Here is a 16,938-nt window from a genome sequence, read left to right as displayed (position 1 = left end):
GCCCCATGATGAACAAATATTGTAGTGTAGTCATGCGTAGGTTCGACGCCGTAGGTTATGCGTAGCCTGATGTGCACCTTGCGTCTGTTTTAAATGGAATGCAAGTGCTGTGATTGGTCCACTAGAACCCTTCCCGTCATGTAAAATTTTACATGCATTTTAAGCTACATTCGAATGGGGTTTAAGTGATTGCAAAACATTCTGAATCTTATAAATCACTTCTGGTTATATTACCTGAAACTCTAAATATCAGGTGGTCAAGGTCTTGTCTTGTTTTCATGGCCGATAATTTCATATAAAATTGCTTCTGTTGTTAGTATTTTGCTCACCAAACCCAATTTTGAGTTGCTTTTGTTGCTTTATGAGCGTTATTACAGACCCTGCTTCTCATATCACATATCTGCATTCTGATGGGCGTTTACCTCAGGATTAAAACAAAAATGTTGTGCCTAAACCGATATTAAGTTATTTGGAATTATATCTACTTATACCGATAGTTACCAATAGTTTTGCTTTTTACTCCTGGTTTCAAATTATTAGGTCATGAAATAGAGATCAAGAAGTAACGGGCATACAAACTGCAATTCTGTTGTTATTAGCTGAAATTTGGAAACGCCAAATTTTGAAATAAAAATACCTAAATTCGCAAGAAAGTGTTTACCTTCGCTTAAGGTAGTTTTTGAGTTATGCGAAAAAGAGTAAATGCAAATAATGTGCATTTTGAAGTATCGCATAAGAAACGAGTGATGGAAACGCCAAATTTCAAATAAAAATCTCTTAATTCGCAGAAAAGTTTTCACGCTAGCTTAAGGTGGTTTTTGACTAAGGCTATGTCCACATGAAGCCGGTGCATTCCCTATCCGATCATTTTTTTTCCTTGCTCTAAAAAAATAATCCGTAAACACGAAACCACTGAAACCGACTGAAAGCGGTGTAGTATATATGCCGGACCAGTATGGGGCGCTGTAATTCTGCCACAGATATACACTATACACGGAGAAGAAGACTTTGAGCATGCGCATAACCAACGTATGGTGTTGCCCACTTTCTTTTACTGTCTATGGTTGCCCATTATCGCTTGTTGGTCACCACAATTGCATAGAAGCAATAGATTTTGCTGTAATAAAGCTAGTAGGCTTTAGTAGCTTCTGTAGCACGAACACAATCACGTAGTCCGCCGTTATTGTTGTTGCTGTTACGTGTGACGCTTCCGACACGTGATGTGATGACGTTTTCGCTTCACAAAATATACGGATTGACTGTACAGACGAAACCGCAAGGGTGTCGGTTTCAAATTTATCCACTTTAGGACCCGGTTTCAAAAAATAGCGGATTCAGTCTCCCAAAACGCCGGATCCGTGTGGATGAAACGCCAATACGATAACAAATTTATATGTATACAGTGATACGTGTCTCCGTGTGGACAGCCCATAACTTTTTTCACTAGGAGCACAGTGGCCCCCCAACTGAAAATTTTAGGGGCGCAACCAGAAAATTTAGGGGCACACACTGTAAATCAACATGCTATCCAAATATTCACATTTCTACTAATTTACACTGTATACTAATAAATACTTTAATGATAGATGCAGAAAGTACAATGTGCTGTTTTCAAATTCAGTCTCACATCACAAAAAAAAGGTCAAATTTACTGGTCGCACATGTGCAACTGGATGTAAAATTCAGTGGCACACTCTCAAATTTTGGTGGCAAAATGCCCCCATTTGGTGGCAGTCTGGAGCCCTGCATAAGAAACGATTGATAGAAAAGCCAAATTTAGAATAAAAATCCCTTAATTTGCTAAACTTTTTACGCTCGCTTAAGGTGGTTTTTGACTTATGCGAAGAAGAGTTAAGGCAAATAATGTGCATGTTGAAGTATCCCATAAGAAACAAGTGATTAAAAACACCAAATTTCGAATAAAAATCCCTTTATTTGCAAAAAAGCCTCTTGAGGTGTTTTTTACGCTTACTTAAAGGTGGAGTGTGTAAATTTTAGCGGCATCTAGTGGTGAGGTTGCAAATTGCAACCAACGGCTCAGTCCACTGCTCACCCCTCGCTTTTGAAACGCATAGAGAAGCTACGGTAGTCACCGCCGGAAAAACATCTCATCGTCGGAGACAAAGTAGTAAAAAAAGTTTGTCCGTTAAGGGCTTCTGTAGAAACATGGCGGCACAAAATGGCGACTTCCACTTAAGAGGACCCCTGGTGTAAGTAGATAAAAACGTCTTTTTCAAAGGTAATAAAAACATAATGGTTCATTATGAAAGGTCTTTACACACCCCTGATAAAAAAGTTTTGTATATAATTTTGCATTTCTGTCAAGAGATCCTTCTAAAAATTACACACTGCACCTTTAAGGTGGTTTTTGACTTATGTGAAAAAGAGTAAATGCGAATAATAGGAGATTGGAACGCATTTGCCGAATAAATTTTGACATAGCGGACATTAAACCCATGTGAGTGATTGTCTAGCTGTATCAGCTGCTATTGGCTTTACCATATATGGGGCTCGACATCGTCACAATGACCTTGCTGCTAGTGCCTGCATCAAAAATTTTGCATTTCTTTTTCTGTGCACAGGATTCACTTTGGCAATTACAGGCTGCACTGCTTGTAAATGTATAATTTGCCCATTTGTAACTAAATGCAGTCCTGAAACCCAACTACTGTCACACAATTCAAAATAATCACTAGTTCTGATGCGTTTTTCCTCATTTTGACTGCCAGGGTATAATCTGCCCTGATCATCGCCTGTTTTTTAACAATCAGACAATGTTCAACAGTAAAAAAAAATGCTTTTATTTGCCAATACCGATTATAGACCGATATATTGGTGCATCCATAATGAAAAACATCATAACAGTGCAACTGTCCAGCATTGGGAAGTTTTTATAAGCATGGCAGCTGGGTTTGATGGAGACATCCCATCATCAGGTCATTGCACTTCATATAATAACCCCCCCTCCTGTGTCTGGTTATCTTAGCCCCTAGCGTTGTCTTTATTTATTAATAAAATTTGTCTTTGCTGGTCTGTCACATAGATGTGTATTAATTGGCTTAATGTAAAGTCATACAATAGACCTCCCTGTATTTAAACTGAATTACATGTGAGCCCAAATGTTTAACTTTCATGTTAGGAAATTAATGATTTAGCAGCGTTTCGTCTCGCATGACGACAAGTCTTCTGCAAAGTCCATTGTTGCTTGCCCATGACTGCAAAAAATATATATTTAAGTAGACAAAGCAAAGTTATGTCTTTTGATAAAACACACTTTGTTCCAATTGGCGTGTCACCTGGCGGAAAATAAAAGACGGCGGTTTTGTCCTTTTTCGACTGTGTCCTTGTCTATCGCTTGATGCAGAAGCGAGCCGGCAAGCTTTGATGATTGAGGAACATCGAGTTTCAATCGACGTGTTTAATTACTATGTTCAACAGAGGTGAGAGGGGCAGCATGCACTCAGGGTTTACCGCAGTCTGAAAATTACCTGTGTGCTCTGGGGATTCGCTATCTGTTAGAGACAGCTCGCCGACTCCCAATATCAGATTCGTATCATCTTATTTTCATTCATTTGGTGCTGGAAGGCTTTTTTCTGCACGTGGATTTACCCGCTCCTCCCCCATCTGAACTGAACGCCATCCGCTGCGTGTTTGCATGTGTTTGGCATATGGTCTTTCTTTCAGATTTATCGCTGATTGCTCGGCGAAGTACTAGAAATCACTAAAGCTAGCCTGCTGCATACCGAGATACACCTGGTGCTTCACAGTGCCATAGAAGAACCAGTTTTGACTAAATGGTTACAAATGGGTCTTTTAATTATAAAAGGTTTAAAAAAAGAAATGGTTCTTCTAAGAAACCTTTTAACTAATCTTTTTTTAAAGGAATAGTTTACCAAAAATGAAAATTCTCATGTTGTTTTAAACCTGTATGAATTTATTTTTTCCTGACGAACACAAAAGAAGATATTTTGATAAATGATGATAAGTATACAGCAGGTGGACACCATTGGCTTTCATAGGAGGAAAACAAATCCAGTGGAATTTAGTGGGAACGGTCAACTCTGTGCATACCATATTATATTGAAATATATTCATCAACATTTATCACAATACTTCTATAGTATTTGTTTATCCTACTGTGGAAGTCAATGGTTTCCACCATCATTTATCAAAATTAATTTTTTTGTGTTCATCAGAAAAAAGAAATTAATACAGGTCTAAAACAACATGAGGGTGAGTAAATGATCATTTAAAATTTTTGGGTGAACTATCCCTTTAAGCACCTTTTATTAACTCTTTCCCCACAAGCGTTTTTTAAAAAAGATTCCAGCCAGCGGCAGCATTTTTTATGATTTCACAAAAGTTTAATGCCTTCCAGAAGATGTTCTTCTTTAACCCTCTGGGGTCTGACCATTTTGGGACACTGTCAGAGGTTCTGACATGCTCTTACATTTGGTCTTTTTTCAGTTGCTTTAAAACATATTAATGGCAAGTGTCTCATAACACTGCGTTCAGCACAAACTGGGCTAAAATATTATATGAGCTACATGTATGTACATGTTTGTATTTTTGAGAGAAAAATGTGTATGCGTGGTTTTTAAAAAGCAACATTTTTAAGTCACTGATATAAGTCCACAAACCCCATACTAAACATGTTTTAACAAGACTTTTCTAAACAGAATCTAGTAGTCTAGAGTTTTTTCTTTAAAATGATGTGAAAATCCTCCTGCCTACTCATTCACATAAAACAATATATTGATTTAGAAATTGTAAGACAGTTTTTGTTTAGAGGGGCCGTATGGGAGAAGGATTGATTGACGGCTAGCAAACAAAGGCTCGCATAATGAGCTGCATAATGAGGCAGTAATGTGAGAGGAAACTACAGTAAAGAATGTGAGGACAAATAAATGTATACATGTTTGTTTGAGGTTTATTAAGAAGTTAACAATATAAACAAAATAGAAATGAAGGTCAGTAGGGCATTTTCAGTTTTTGTAACATGTTTTAAGAGACAGCTGGCGGAGCCTGCGCACCCTGTTTATTTTAACTATTTGACAAATACACAAAGATCTGTTGTTATTGTGAATGTACACATATTAAAGAAGACCCTTTCCAGTTTCAAATGATGTCAAACACATAAGCGTATGATTATTAATGATGAAGTATTTTAAGTTGATTCTGCTATGATAAGGAGAAAACACGTCAAAACGCGTCCGCACATTTTGGACCCCAGGGGGTTAAATATATAAACATACAATATATCAAATGAACATACCCTATGCTTTCAAACAAAAATAAACGATTCATCCTACCTTTATTTGTTTTTTTTTAAAATCCTCTTTAAATATGAGTAGGTTTCTTCAAAAATACAAACTTTTGAGCAAAAAGCAGAGATAATTCCATTTTTGTGAAGCACTTTTGATAGAGATCAGATTCAGAGCGATCCTCAAAACATACATGGAGTTTGAACTGTTTGCCCTAAAGGAATACTTCCAGGTTTTATAAGTTGGGTAAGTTTGGTAATACGGATTGCTGGAAAAAATCGTCATTTGCAAGGAAGCGTTTTTAATTAATTGACGAGTTAACTCGTCAATGGCAGGGAAAGAGTTAAGGTAACACTTTATTTTGATAGTCCACTTAAGGCAGTTTACTAATAATAGGTAACTTTGCAACTACTTATCAACTACCAATCTATAGTTATTACTATATTACTGTTTGTACACAATGACGTGGCAACGTATGCTGCGCAGTTTGGCATCGGAAGTATGGCAAGAATCAGCAGTGAAGCAACACAGACAGAGAAAATTATTTTAAAAAATTGACTTATCAACTTTTTCAACACAGCTACCAGATCCGTGTACTATAGTGGAGTGGATAGAAGACGTTAGCAGATAGCCAAATATAAAGTGGGCAGATACATATATACGTATATATGTATATTATATTAGTTCAACCAAACGCAACAACCAGACATTTTGATGCTGGGAAACCGTTTTAATAAACTAAAATGCGCGCCAGGCTATTTGATCATGTGAGCTGTAAAAGGGTCTATAAACACTTTATTGTGATGTTCATTCAACAGACATTCAACTGTAGATGCATGTCAACTTATTACACCTACCCAACCTCTTCCCTATAACCCTTACTGTCTACTAATATTCCAATGACAGTTAGTTGACATATAGTTGCAAATTATTAGTAGTAAGTTGATTAAAATGTAGTTGCAAAGTTATTTATAGTTAGTAGTAGATTGTCTAAAGTGGACTATCAAAATAAAGTGTAACCAGAGTGAAGAAGTTTGAAGTATTGCATGTGTCTCTAATGCATAGGGCAATCCCAGAATGCATTTCCCTGAATGATTTGCTTATGTACAACATTTCAGATCAGCTTTAGATGTTTTTCCACACTGGGTTATAAAATCTGATTTGCTGGAAATTGTACTTAAGTGCGTTTCTGGGTGTTCCCAAACAGAGCAGTTCTGCAGATGGATGTTTTTTGCATTTTAAATATTAGATAAAACCATTACAAATGCTAAGTCTTCAAGCTGGTATGCCAAACAGGAAAATGAAGTTATTGGGTGGAAACACACTGACATCATGATAAATATTTAAGGATGCTTGTAAAGGAGTTTATTAAATAGTGTTTAGTCGCCACCTTCAATGTAGATACAAGAGGCTTTTTTGGTGAATGAATAAATGAATTGTATAGGACAGACTGATAGGGTTATTTATTATAAGATATAAACTTTATTGATCTGCTGTAAAAATGTGACTCTTCTCTGGTTTTCAGCTGTATAGACACATCTGCCTAAAGGGATAGTTCACCAAAAATAATAATTCCTGTCATGATTTACTCACCATCACGTTGTTATAAATCTCTGTGATTTTTTTTATTCTGTTAAACACAAAATAAGATATTTTGATAAATGATGGTAAGCACAGAGTTGATGGTACAATATGGAAGTCATTGGTTTTTGTCAACTGTGTGTGTTTGTATCATAGGGAGTGTGTGGCAATCCTAATGTTGTTGTTACAGTAAGAGGATCACTGCAGCAAAAGAAATCTGTTGTTGGTTTTTTAATAGGTTTATCAGAGTCAATGTTAATTCCTCTAAATATCCCATAATTCTGCTAAATACAGTAGCAGGGGACAGAATTGGCTCGGTGCTGGTGTTCAGGATTGTTCAGGTTTTGGAAAAGCTCCTCTGGCAGGAGAAAGGAGAGCTCGAGGTGTTTCGAGTTTGGAAAATGGCATCGGTCTGCCAGCTGAGCGTGTGCCAGACTAATAAAGCAAACACGGAGGCCTACCAATCAGCCGTTGCACCCTGGACGCTTGTTTGGAGAGTTAAGGCGCTATCAGAACATCCAGACCGCAGGGTTGGGGCTTGCATCGGCTAGGGGTCCCGAGTGAGAGAGTCACCATTGTTCCCAGTAGCTGGTGTGAGAGATGATGGCAAGCCAGTGTTGAGGACAAAGAGGTTGTCATTACCGGTTCATTCCTTTCTTCTGTAGTGGCAGTGACCTTTGAAAATGGCTGATGTTCCCATCCATTATTAGTGCAGTCTATCTGTCCAAAATGTGAAAACTGTTTAGTGTTTTAATTGAGCTATGAGCCCAAACAATACAAAATGGACCATTTAAAGAGGTCAAAACATACAGGATATACGAAACAAGGTATGCTTGTCAATAAAATAAAGTATAAAAATAAAGACCTTCATTTCACTCAAAAATGTATTTTCAACCCAGCATTGGGTCAAAAAGGGACAAACCCAGCTGTTGGGTTAAATAACCCCGGAAAATGTTTATATTCTAACTAATTTTGGGTTAAAACAACCCAGGATAGGTTATATTACAACCCAATAGTTCGCGTGTGTCCCTTTTTGACCCAATGCAGTGTTAAAAATAATCCATCTAGTGCTGCATAATGATTAATCGCAACTAATCGTTTGCAGAATAAAAACCTATATGGGTGATTCTCGCGAAATTAGACTTATGAGGTGTCATGAAACATTTTGATAAAAAGTAAATGCAAAGTAAGAGTATCAAAATAAGAAGCATACAGTTACAAACATCTCTTCATGTACTATTTTGCACATGATTTCAAATGACATCATACAAACCAATTTTGTTGTTTTTTCCACATTTAAGGGGAACATTTTCATTACCGCAACGTGTCCAAGACTGGATTTGGGTTTTTTGACATGAAATATTTATAATTAAAAAATCTAAAAAATGAAAAGCTTTAGTGCATGTTATACTATAAACATTTACAGTAAAGAAACATGTGGTATTTGGTGATCATTGATAAATGTAGAGACAATAATAAGGAATATAAATGTGTCCACGACCAATTTTCTCATCCTCCGCAACAATTTTCAATCATTGTTTAAGCCCTCAAGGAACTTACATTAAAAAAAAATTTTTTTTGTAAGGGAATAATTAACTGTGACACTCAAGATGGCTACCAGGTAAGCAGTTCTTATTTTTTTTCTCTCCAGATAAAAGTTGAAATTTTGTTTGTCATAGTACCTAGACAACTTTTTAGTTCTCATTACCGAAACATGAGTTTGTAAATGCATATATTTAATGTAATATCATGTTGCGGTAATGATAATTTTTGATAATGCTAATCTAAAAATTGTAAATAATTCTATAGGAAATATTTTTTATATCCTCTAAAAATAATGGTTATAGTAAGTTCAGACCTTAATCTTATATGTCCAAAAAAATTGGCTTTAAAGGCTTTTTAAAAAAATCTGATGCTGGACACCTAAGTCTGGATTTCGTGAGAATCACCCATATGTAGATGTGTATAATAATTATGTATATATAAATAAAATTATGACCAAAAAGTAACATATAAAGGCTTTGTGAGGTTCACTGAACATCCACATATGGACAAATAATATTGCGACACATAATAAACCTTCTGAGGTACTCATGAAAACCGAATCTGTTTTTTCTCCGAATTTGATCCCGGCTTGCTTTTATGAGAGTTTTAATATGAAAATCAGTCTCTGTTTCAAGGTTCAGCATAAGATTATAAAGCTTTAACTGAGAGGAGTTTATTAGGTGGGTCTGATATGTCTCATCTCCACAGGAAAGTCAAAACCAAAGTTAAACATACGCTGCAGTGAACGCTCTCTCCTCTGTCATAATCACATCAGTGGTAATACCGTACTGTGTTCAGAGTGACAGGCGGCAGAAGAAATGATGCAGGAAGATAAAAGACAAACCGGAGACAAACCAGAGGTGGACAGACATGAAAGCAAGAGGCATTTCCATTCAGACTAATGAGCCTGGAAGAACATAACAAAGAACTGGCGAAGAACCAAAGAGAAGAAAGTAGGCTGTAGTGTATGTTAGAAACAAAATCTTTACCTGTGACGAACTGTTTTCCAAACCCTAAATGATTGTGTTTATTTAGCTGAAGGTCAGATGGCTCAGAAGTCCCTTCTGCTTCATATCATACAGCCACGGGGCTTCTTTCCCAATGCAGATAAACTAGAACGGGATAGCCTTCTGACACACAGCCTACACAGACGTCATTTCCAGATGTAATAACCGTGATTAATGATGAAACGGATATTTTAGCTTGTTATTCTTTTTCGGTTCAAATTCAAAGACTGCTTTGTATTATTTATACACGAAGTCTTTAATTCTGGGATTTTGTTTGGATTGTATGATTTAGTGGGATTCTCATTAAGGATCTCATTAAGAGCCGGTCTGGATGGAAAGTGGCCTTTATAGCTCAGCTCCTGCAAGATGTGACTAAATGAAGGTTATGTACTTGATTGGCACAGTGTGTACGAGCCATGTGGATTCCCACTGGGATGAAATAAGGTGTAAAAGCTTTTTGTTTTGCGCAAGCCGTGAATGTGTTGTCAGGAATATGAAAACGTCAATTTCACACGCAGGGAATTGTGGGAAACTATTGAGTGATGACAGGGTTTCTGCAGTTCTTATGATGAAAACTCTTGAATTTTTAACCCAGCAAACCGTAAATCTTTTTGACCATATAAAAATTGTTTTGGAAGACTGGATTGTTATATTAAAGGGGTCATATAATAAAAATGTAACTTTCCATGTTTAAGTGCTGTAATTGGGTCCCCAGTACTAGAAAACGTGAAAAAGAACAACCCAGTACCTTAGTTTTGGTAAACCATTCTCTGCAAGCATGTCGATTTCACCTGTTTTGTGACATAGGTAGCAAGTCTAATTACCATAATACCGCCCCTTAATCTGCACTGTCCAATCACAGCACTGCCATTTAGTGCAGAGAGAGAGAAAATAATTGACACCACAATTCAGGTTCAATTTCATCAAACCACCATTATGGCGATCGGTGTTTGCATTTCGTCAGCTCATTTGCATTTTAAAAAACGACATTTTTGCTCGCACCTACACAGTGGCAATTTTCACATGCTATAATAAATTATCTGTGGGGTATTTTGAGCTAAAACTTTACATACATACTCTTGGGACACCAAAGACTTATTTTAATAATATGACACCTTTAATTAAATAGTGATGTTCAGAAAAGCACAAGTTAATTCATTTGGTGAAGTGAAAACATAAAATTTTACTTGTAATATAGAAATAATACATGGGACTTGGTCAATGAAAGAAATGTAATATGTTAACTACGAATAATCGCATACAAAATAAAAGTTTGTGTTTGCATAATTAACATGTGTTATTATATATAATAACACACAATAATATATATATATATATATATATATATATATATATATATATATATATATATATATATATATATTAGTTAGCCCTAATATATATATATTTTATAAAATATTTTATATATATATTTTAGGGCTGTCAAAAGATTAATCGCTATTAATCACATTTAAGAAAAATGTTATTTAGGTATATTTTTTATTTATATTTATAATATGCAATTTATCAAAATATATATGTATTTAATGTTTCTTAAATACAAACATTACTGTGTGTGTATTTATATATATAAAAGATATACACACAGTGCACACACATAAATTATGCAAAAAACTTTTTTATTTTTAATAATTTTGTATGTGATTAATCACAATAAATTTTTTGACAGCCCTAAAATATATATATAAAAATATTTTATAAAATATAAAATAACATGTATATTAATACACATACATGTATAAAAATAAATATTTTTAAACAGGTTTGTTTTATTTTTATATAGTATAAAATAAATAAAAATATAAAAAAAAAATTTAACATTCTCTTTTTTGTTATTTTATGGAGCCCCTAAGGGGACATGGAGCAAAAATTAAATAAAGTTTAGTTTCATGTGCTCACGCGAAACTTTCATGTGCTCATGAAGCTATCGCGCGAGCGGAAGTTTCACGTGCGCGCGCGATAGTTTCACGCGAGCACGCAATAGTTTCACGTGAGCACGCAAAACTAAACTTTAAAAAAAAATCTGCATATGAAAGTTTCACGTGAGCACATGAAAGTTTCACGTGAGCACATGAAAGTTTCACGTGAGCACATGAAACTAAACTTTAGATTTTTTTACTCCAATGTCACCTTAGGGGCTCGGTAGTTTATTACATTGGCACAAAAAAAAATTCCAACAAAATTCACTTTGCAGATATAGTATACAATAGTATACTATTCTTCCATACAGTATGTAAGCGATTTATGTTTGAGCACAGGTAATAATATAGAAGAGAAAGAAAGAGAGAAAAAAGAAAAAAAGGGGGCGATTAATGGGTTCAGGGTTCAATTATTGCAGTAAATTTTTATTTATATACACATGTAAATGTTTCTTAAATCTATTTATACATATATGTTTGTGCATTTATATATTCATAAAATTACACACAGTACACACTCATGTATTATGCAAACACAAACTTTTATTTTGTATGCGAATAATCGCGATTAATCATTTTACAGCCCCAATATGTTATTTAAAAATAAATATTATTGTTAAAACATTACAAAAAATATTAGTTACCCCAAAAAAAACTTGTCGGCTTTCCTGATCTGATTTCTGTTATTACAAATTCAATTTGCCATTGTAGTAGAAACCGGCGCTGGTTTTGAAGAGCTTATAACTATCTGAAACATCTGCCCTCAGCCACTTGACACAAACCGTACAGAGGTTAAAATCCCTGAATGATGCTTAAGGCAAACCAATTTTTTCATATCTGCCTGGCTTCAGATGTTTCTTCAGACTAGAGCTCTGGCTCTGAAGTGCTCTTTGGATGTGGAATCAAATGGATATCTTAAGACAGGGGACGTAAGTGATGACTCTGACTTATCAAGCAGAGCAGCTCATTTCTCTCTCCTGCACCGAAAACTGCTTTACAAACTCCATTCCCGAGTCAAACATAAAATAGATTAAACCTCTGCCTGTGAAATTCCTCCTGACACTGGCACTGCTATGTTTTTTGCTTGTGTACCACGATAGCACCTTGTTTCTACTTACAGTATCCAAACTTTTCTTGTTTGACTAAGAAAGGTCAGTTTATTCAACGCATTGCCTATTCATTCGGATGAGATTTGTTTATTGAGCCCTACCATATCTGGGCTTTTTGAAGGTGTTTTATTATTGGGCACCATTCGGGAAATATATTCTCGTTCTCTGTCCTTGAGCAAAGTTAGTGAAGGTTGCTCTTTTTTCCTCCCCTTTTCATTATTCATCATTCGTGTGACAATATTCGTGCAGAAATCCAATATGACCTGCTTAGTATTTAAAACGATTCACAACCAACGAGTGCTTGTATCTCATCTGAATTTCAAGTGACTGTAAAAAGATTGTTTAATTGGTCTCTTCTGCAATTTTTCTGCAATGTTTTGACCCAATGAAATGATTAATATGATGCCATCTTAAAGTTGAGCATCTCTGTGAAATATTAGCAAACTGAAGGAGAAACTGTTCATTTATCAACAGGTGCTGACAATATTAGCATTTTATGGAAATTTTATGGTTACCACTTTCCAGAAAGGTTGTATTTGTTAACATTAGTTAATGCGTTAGCTAACAATAACCAGAAAAAATAACTTAAAAATCCTGGTTAAAATTCACAATAAGGTTGCATTCAACTTAACCTCATCATTTACTCATACATTATTAGAATCAAAAGCTGGATCTTTTAACATTTAGGGCTGGGTATTGGCAAGGGCCTAAAATGGTGTACCAAAATGGTGGATGCTACACATTGGTGGTGGTTGAGAAGAATGCTGCATAAAAGCTCTATATCTTTAATTTAATCATTAATACCAATTTTCAACAATATGCAAATTATTGTCTATGCTGTATATTATATTTTGCATAAAGCTAATCCACACATAAATAGATGGTGTCTGAATTCAATGAAAGACATTAGAAACTGTTAACGCAAGCAACTTTATTCAGTCTTGCATATGAAGTTTAAACTGCTGAGTGTATTCATGTCAATAGCCTGAGGTAGCAGCGCACATTTCTCAGGTTTAAGCACTTCTTGACTTGTCTTTGGTGTGATTCATATATGTGCACCAGAGCTTTAAAAAGTTAATGACCCATGAAAACTTCTGAAAAGGAGACTGTGAGTGCGGTGTCAGTCTCGGCTTTGCCGTGGGACCGCTGAACACTAGCAGCAGCAGATGGTTGATGGTAAAATGGGAGCTGGTGAGTTTGTATTGCATGTCTCCTCAAAGCGAGATCCAAACAGCCACTAGGATGCTTATGATCAGAGATGCGGTTCTTCTGATGTTGTGCCTGGAGGTGGAGGTCCCTCAATGGAGATCAGACTTCTCCATCTGTGAGAAACCCGCTGCACGTCTGGTGTAACTGTGCCGATAAATAATTGAAAATCCAAAATACAAGGAAGGAAATATTGTTAGGTATGAGACGGAATAGGGAAACTATCTGATAAAGTTTCAAAATGAAACACTGTGAAAACCCTTAGATAACCTCCATTACCTTATGTCGAATATTTAAAAAAAGCTTTATAGAAGTTGATGCTGGACTACGACGCGCTACTAAAGATGTTTATGAAAGAGCATCTATCGTACTGGAATGAATCTAATCCAGATGTGTTTGTGCTGGAACCGGTTTTGCCTCGCATCAGTCTTAAGGAAACTATTTGAGGAAAACCAAATGTTTGCCAGAGTGCAATTATCGTATATAGCAGTAAAACAGTCCAGCCAAGAAAAGCAGCTGTTGTTAAGTTTCCAGGGACGTAGTCCTGCAAGCGCGAATAAGTGATTTGGTCCAGTAGACATCCCCGAGTGGACAGAAGGTTGACCGCAATTACTGACCACAACTCCTATTTCACCAACACCCGAAAGTCTCCATTACAGAAGACTTTAAGACCCCGTAGTGGGAGAACTGTGCCCCTATTATGCAAATGGACCACGCTGAGGCTTGTGGTAGCTAATACTCGGATGAAGAGCTAGGGGTGTAGTTCAGCGTGTTGCAAGCGTGTTTGTATGTTTAACGTGCATTCTTGTTGGTTTTGGGCAATAATAAACCACAGTACTTTAAGGGTGTAAAAAATAGCGTTGCACTATAGCGTTGCATCCAGAGTTTTTTGGGTCTATGAGGGGGTGTGGGGTAACAGTGTGATTATACATTAACCCCTCAGTTCAAATGATGATTGTCACCAGCTCTTTGTAGACACGTCATAAACCCAAAATGCCTGGCAGATGAACCTTTCTATATTTAGCATTCAAGTCATCATTGAGTGCAGTATTTAAAAAAAGCTGTAAAGCTCATTATTCATAGCCCATCCAAGAAGTACTGAAGTTATTTATTTAAACAATGCCTTGATGACTCCAAAGGGCCAAGATTTGAATAATTTATGAGGACAAATGCAAAGTAATTGCACTTACTTTGGCTTTTCGCATTAGACCTGTCTGCATGAACCTCCATTTCCTTTGAGTGAGCACTATAACAAAAATATTCAAATGAGCTTTGATGTCCAGGGGCTCTACATCTATAATTAAAGTGATTTATAATGCTTTTGCCCACCGCTGTCCTCTCTTCTTCTTTAATGTTTGGTTACTTGTAATAAAGTTTTGACATTTTAATGAATGTGTTTGGGTCTCGTATGAAAGGAAATCATCCACATGGACTTAATTTCGACTTATTAAGCGTTGATGCAAATACCTTCTTTTATTAAATCTCTTTTCGTTTTAACCTCGTAGCTGATGTCAGTGCATCATGCTGTCAGCTGCCATATTTAACCTCTTCTTTCTTTCTCTGTAGGGTCAGCGGTAAGAAACTTCAGCCCGTTCTGGTTCTCCGTCGAGCCTTCAGACACGTTAGCCGTGCGGGGAACGCCAGCGCTGCTCAACTGCTCGGTCCACAGCGAGTCTCCTGCCAAGATCGAATGGAGGAAAGATGGCGCTTTTCTCAATCTGGCATCCGACGAGCGTAGGCAGATCCTGCCCGACGGCTCTCTCCTTATAGCCTCAGTGGTTCATTCGAAACACAATAAACCCGATGAGGGCGTTTACCAGTGTGTGGCCACTATAGACAGCCTGGGCACCATCATTAGCCGTACAGCTCGAATCAGTGTAGCAGGTAAGATGCACACAAAGTGGACACAAATTACAATTTAATGTGTATAAATATCAATGTATTACATAAAACATAAACACAAGTAGATGACATAACATAATAGAGATGTCTGGATGCGCACCCTGTTTATTTTCTTTATTTGACAAAAACACAAAGATCTGTTGTTATTGTGAATGTACACATATTAAAGAAGACCCTTTACAGTTTCAAATGATGTCAAAGACATAAGTGTATGATTATTAATGATGGAGTATTTTAAGTTGATTCTGCCATGATAAGGAGGACCCCAGAGGGTTAATGGGCTCGTTGAATGTAGATGTCAAACACATGCAACAAAATTAAAGGGACACTACACTTTTTTTTGAAAATAGGCTCATTTTCCAGCTCCCCTAGAGTTAAACATTTGATTTTTACCGTTTTGAAATCCATTCAGCCATTCTCCGGGTCTGGTGCTAGCACGTTTAGCATAGCTTAGCATAATCCATTGAATCTGATTAGACCATTAGCATCGCGCAAAAAAATAACCAAAGAGTTTCTTATTCAAAACTTGACTCTTCTGTAGTTACATCGTGTACTAAGACCGACGTAAAATTAAAAGTTGTGATTTTCTAGGCCGATATGGCAAGGAACAATACTCTCATTTAGGCGGAATAATCAAGGACTTTGCTGCCGTAACATGGCTGCAGCAGACGCAATGATAATATGCAGTGCCCAAAAATAGTCCCCTGCTTTTGAAAGTTACCAAGGGGACTATTTTCAGGGCGCTGCATAATATCATTGCAAAACTATCCATCTCTTTGGTCATTTTTGAGTGCGATGCTAATGGTCTAATCAGATTCAATGAATTATGCTAAGCTATGCTAAAAGTCGTACCGCCAGAATCGGTGATCGGCGAATGGATTCCAAAACAATAAAAATCAAATGTTTAACTCTAGGGGAGCTGGAAAATGAGCCTCCACTAATATTATATGTTATATTAAACATTTATTTATCTGTGGTTGATAATGTTATCCCTTAAAACTTATCAAAATTACATATTTAAATGTTTATCCTGTGGAAAATAGTTTATTCATGCTATATAATAGCCTAAATGTAACTCTATATCCTTGCTTCATTTAGTATATGTGGAACTATGAATATGCATATTAGTCCCGCCTCTACTCCGTCACATCGGCTCAGATTACATGTTGAGTCTAGTTTGGTAGTACATTGACGTGATTGGTTACAATATAATTATGTTATGTAGAAATAATGGATGGTCTTAAAACATATTAAAATCACCACATAGAAATATAAACATCATTAAAGACTTGATTTTCATCACGCTTACTTTGATTTTGAGTTTGAAATGCTATTTGGGGCCAGAGTGTAATGCATTTCCCATAATTCTCATCAATCATGCATA

The 16,938-nt window shown here is 36.2% G+C and overlaps 1 protein-coding gene across 8 annotated transcripts in view; it reads left to right on the top strand.

The window, feature by feature from the left end:
• Positions 1–16,938, top strand: part of neo1a (neogenin 1a) — a 184,250-nt gene that overhangs the window by 55,273 nt on the left and 112,039 nt on the right. For all 8 annotated transcript variants that reach the window (XM_065261606.1, XM_065261604.1, XM_065261603.2 and 5 more), the window contains exon 2: positions 15,219–15,536. In XM_065261606.1, coding sequence (XP_065117678.1) covers positions 15,219–15,536 — 318 coding nt within the window. The remainder of the gene's footprint in view (positions 1–15,218; positions 15,537–16,938) is intronic.

The sequence above is a fragment of the Paramisgurnus dabryanus genome, chromosome 2, assembly GCF_030506205.2.
Source record: "Paramisgurnus dabryanus chromosome 2, PD_genome_1.1, whole genome shotgun sequence".
Taxonomy (NCBI): Eukaryota; Metazoa; Chordata; class Actinopteri; order Cypriniformes; family Cobitidae; genus Paramisgurnus; species Paramisgurnus dabryanus.
This window is presented reverse-complemented; position numbering and strand designations above follow the sequence as displayed.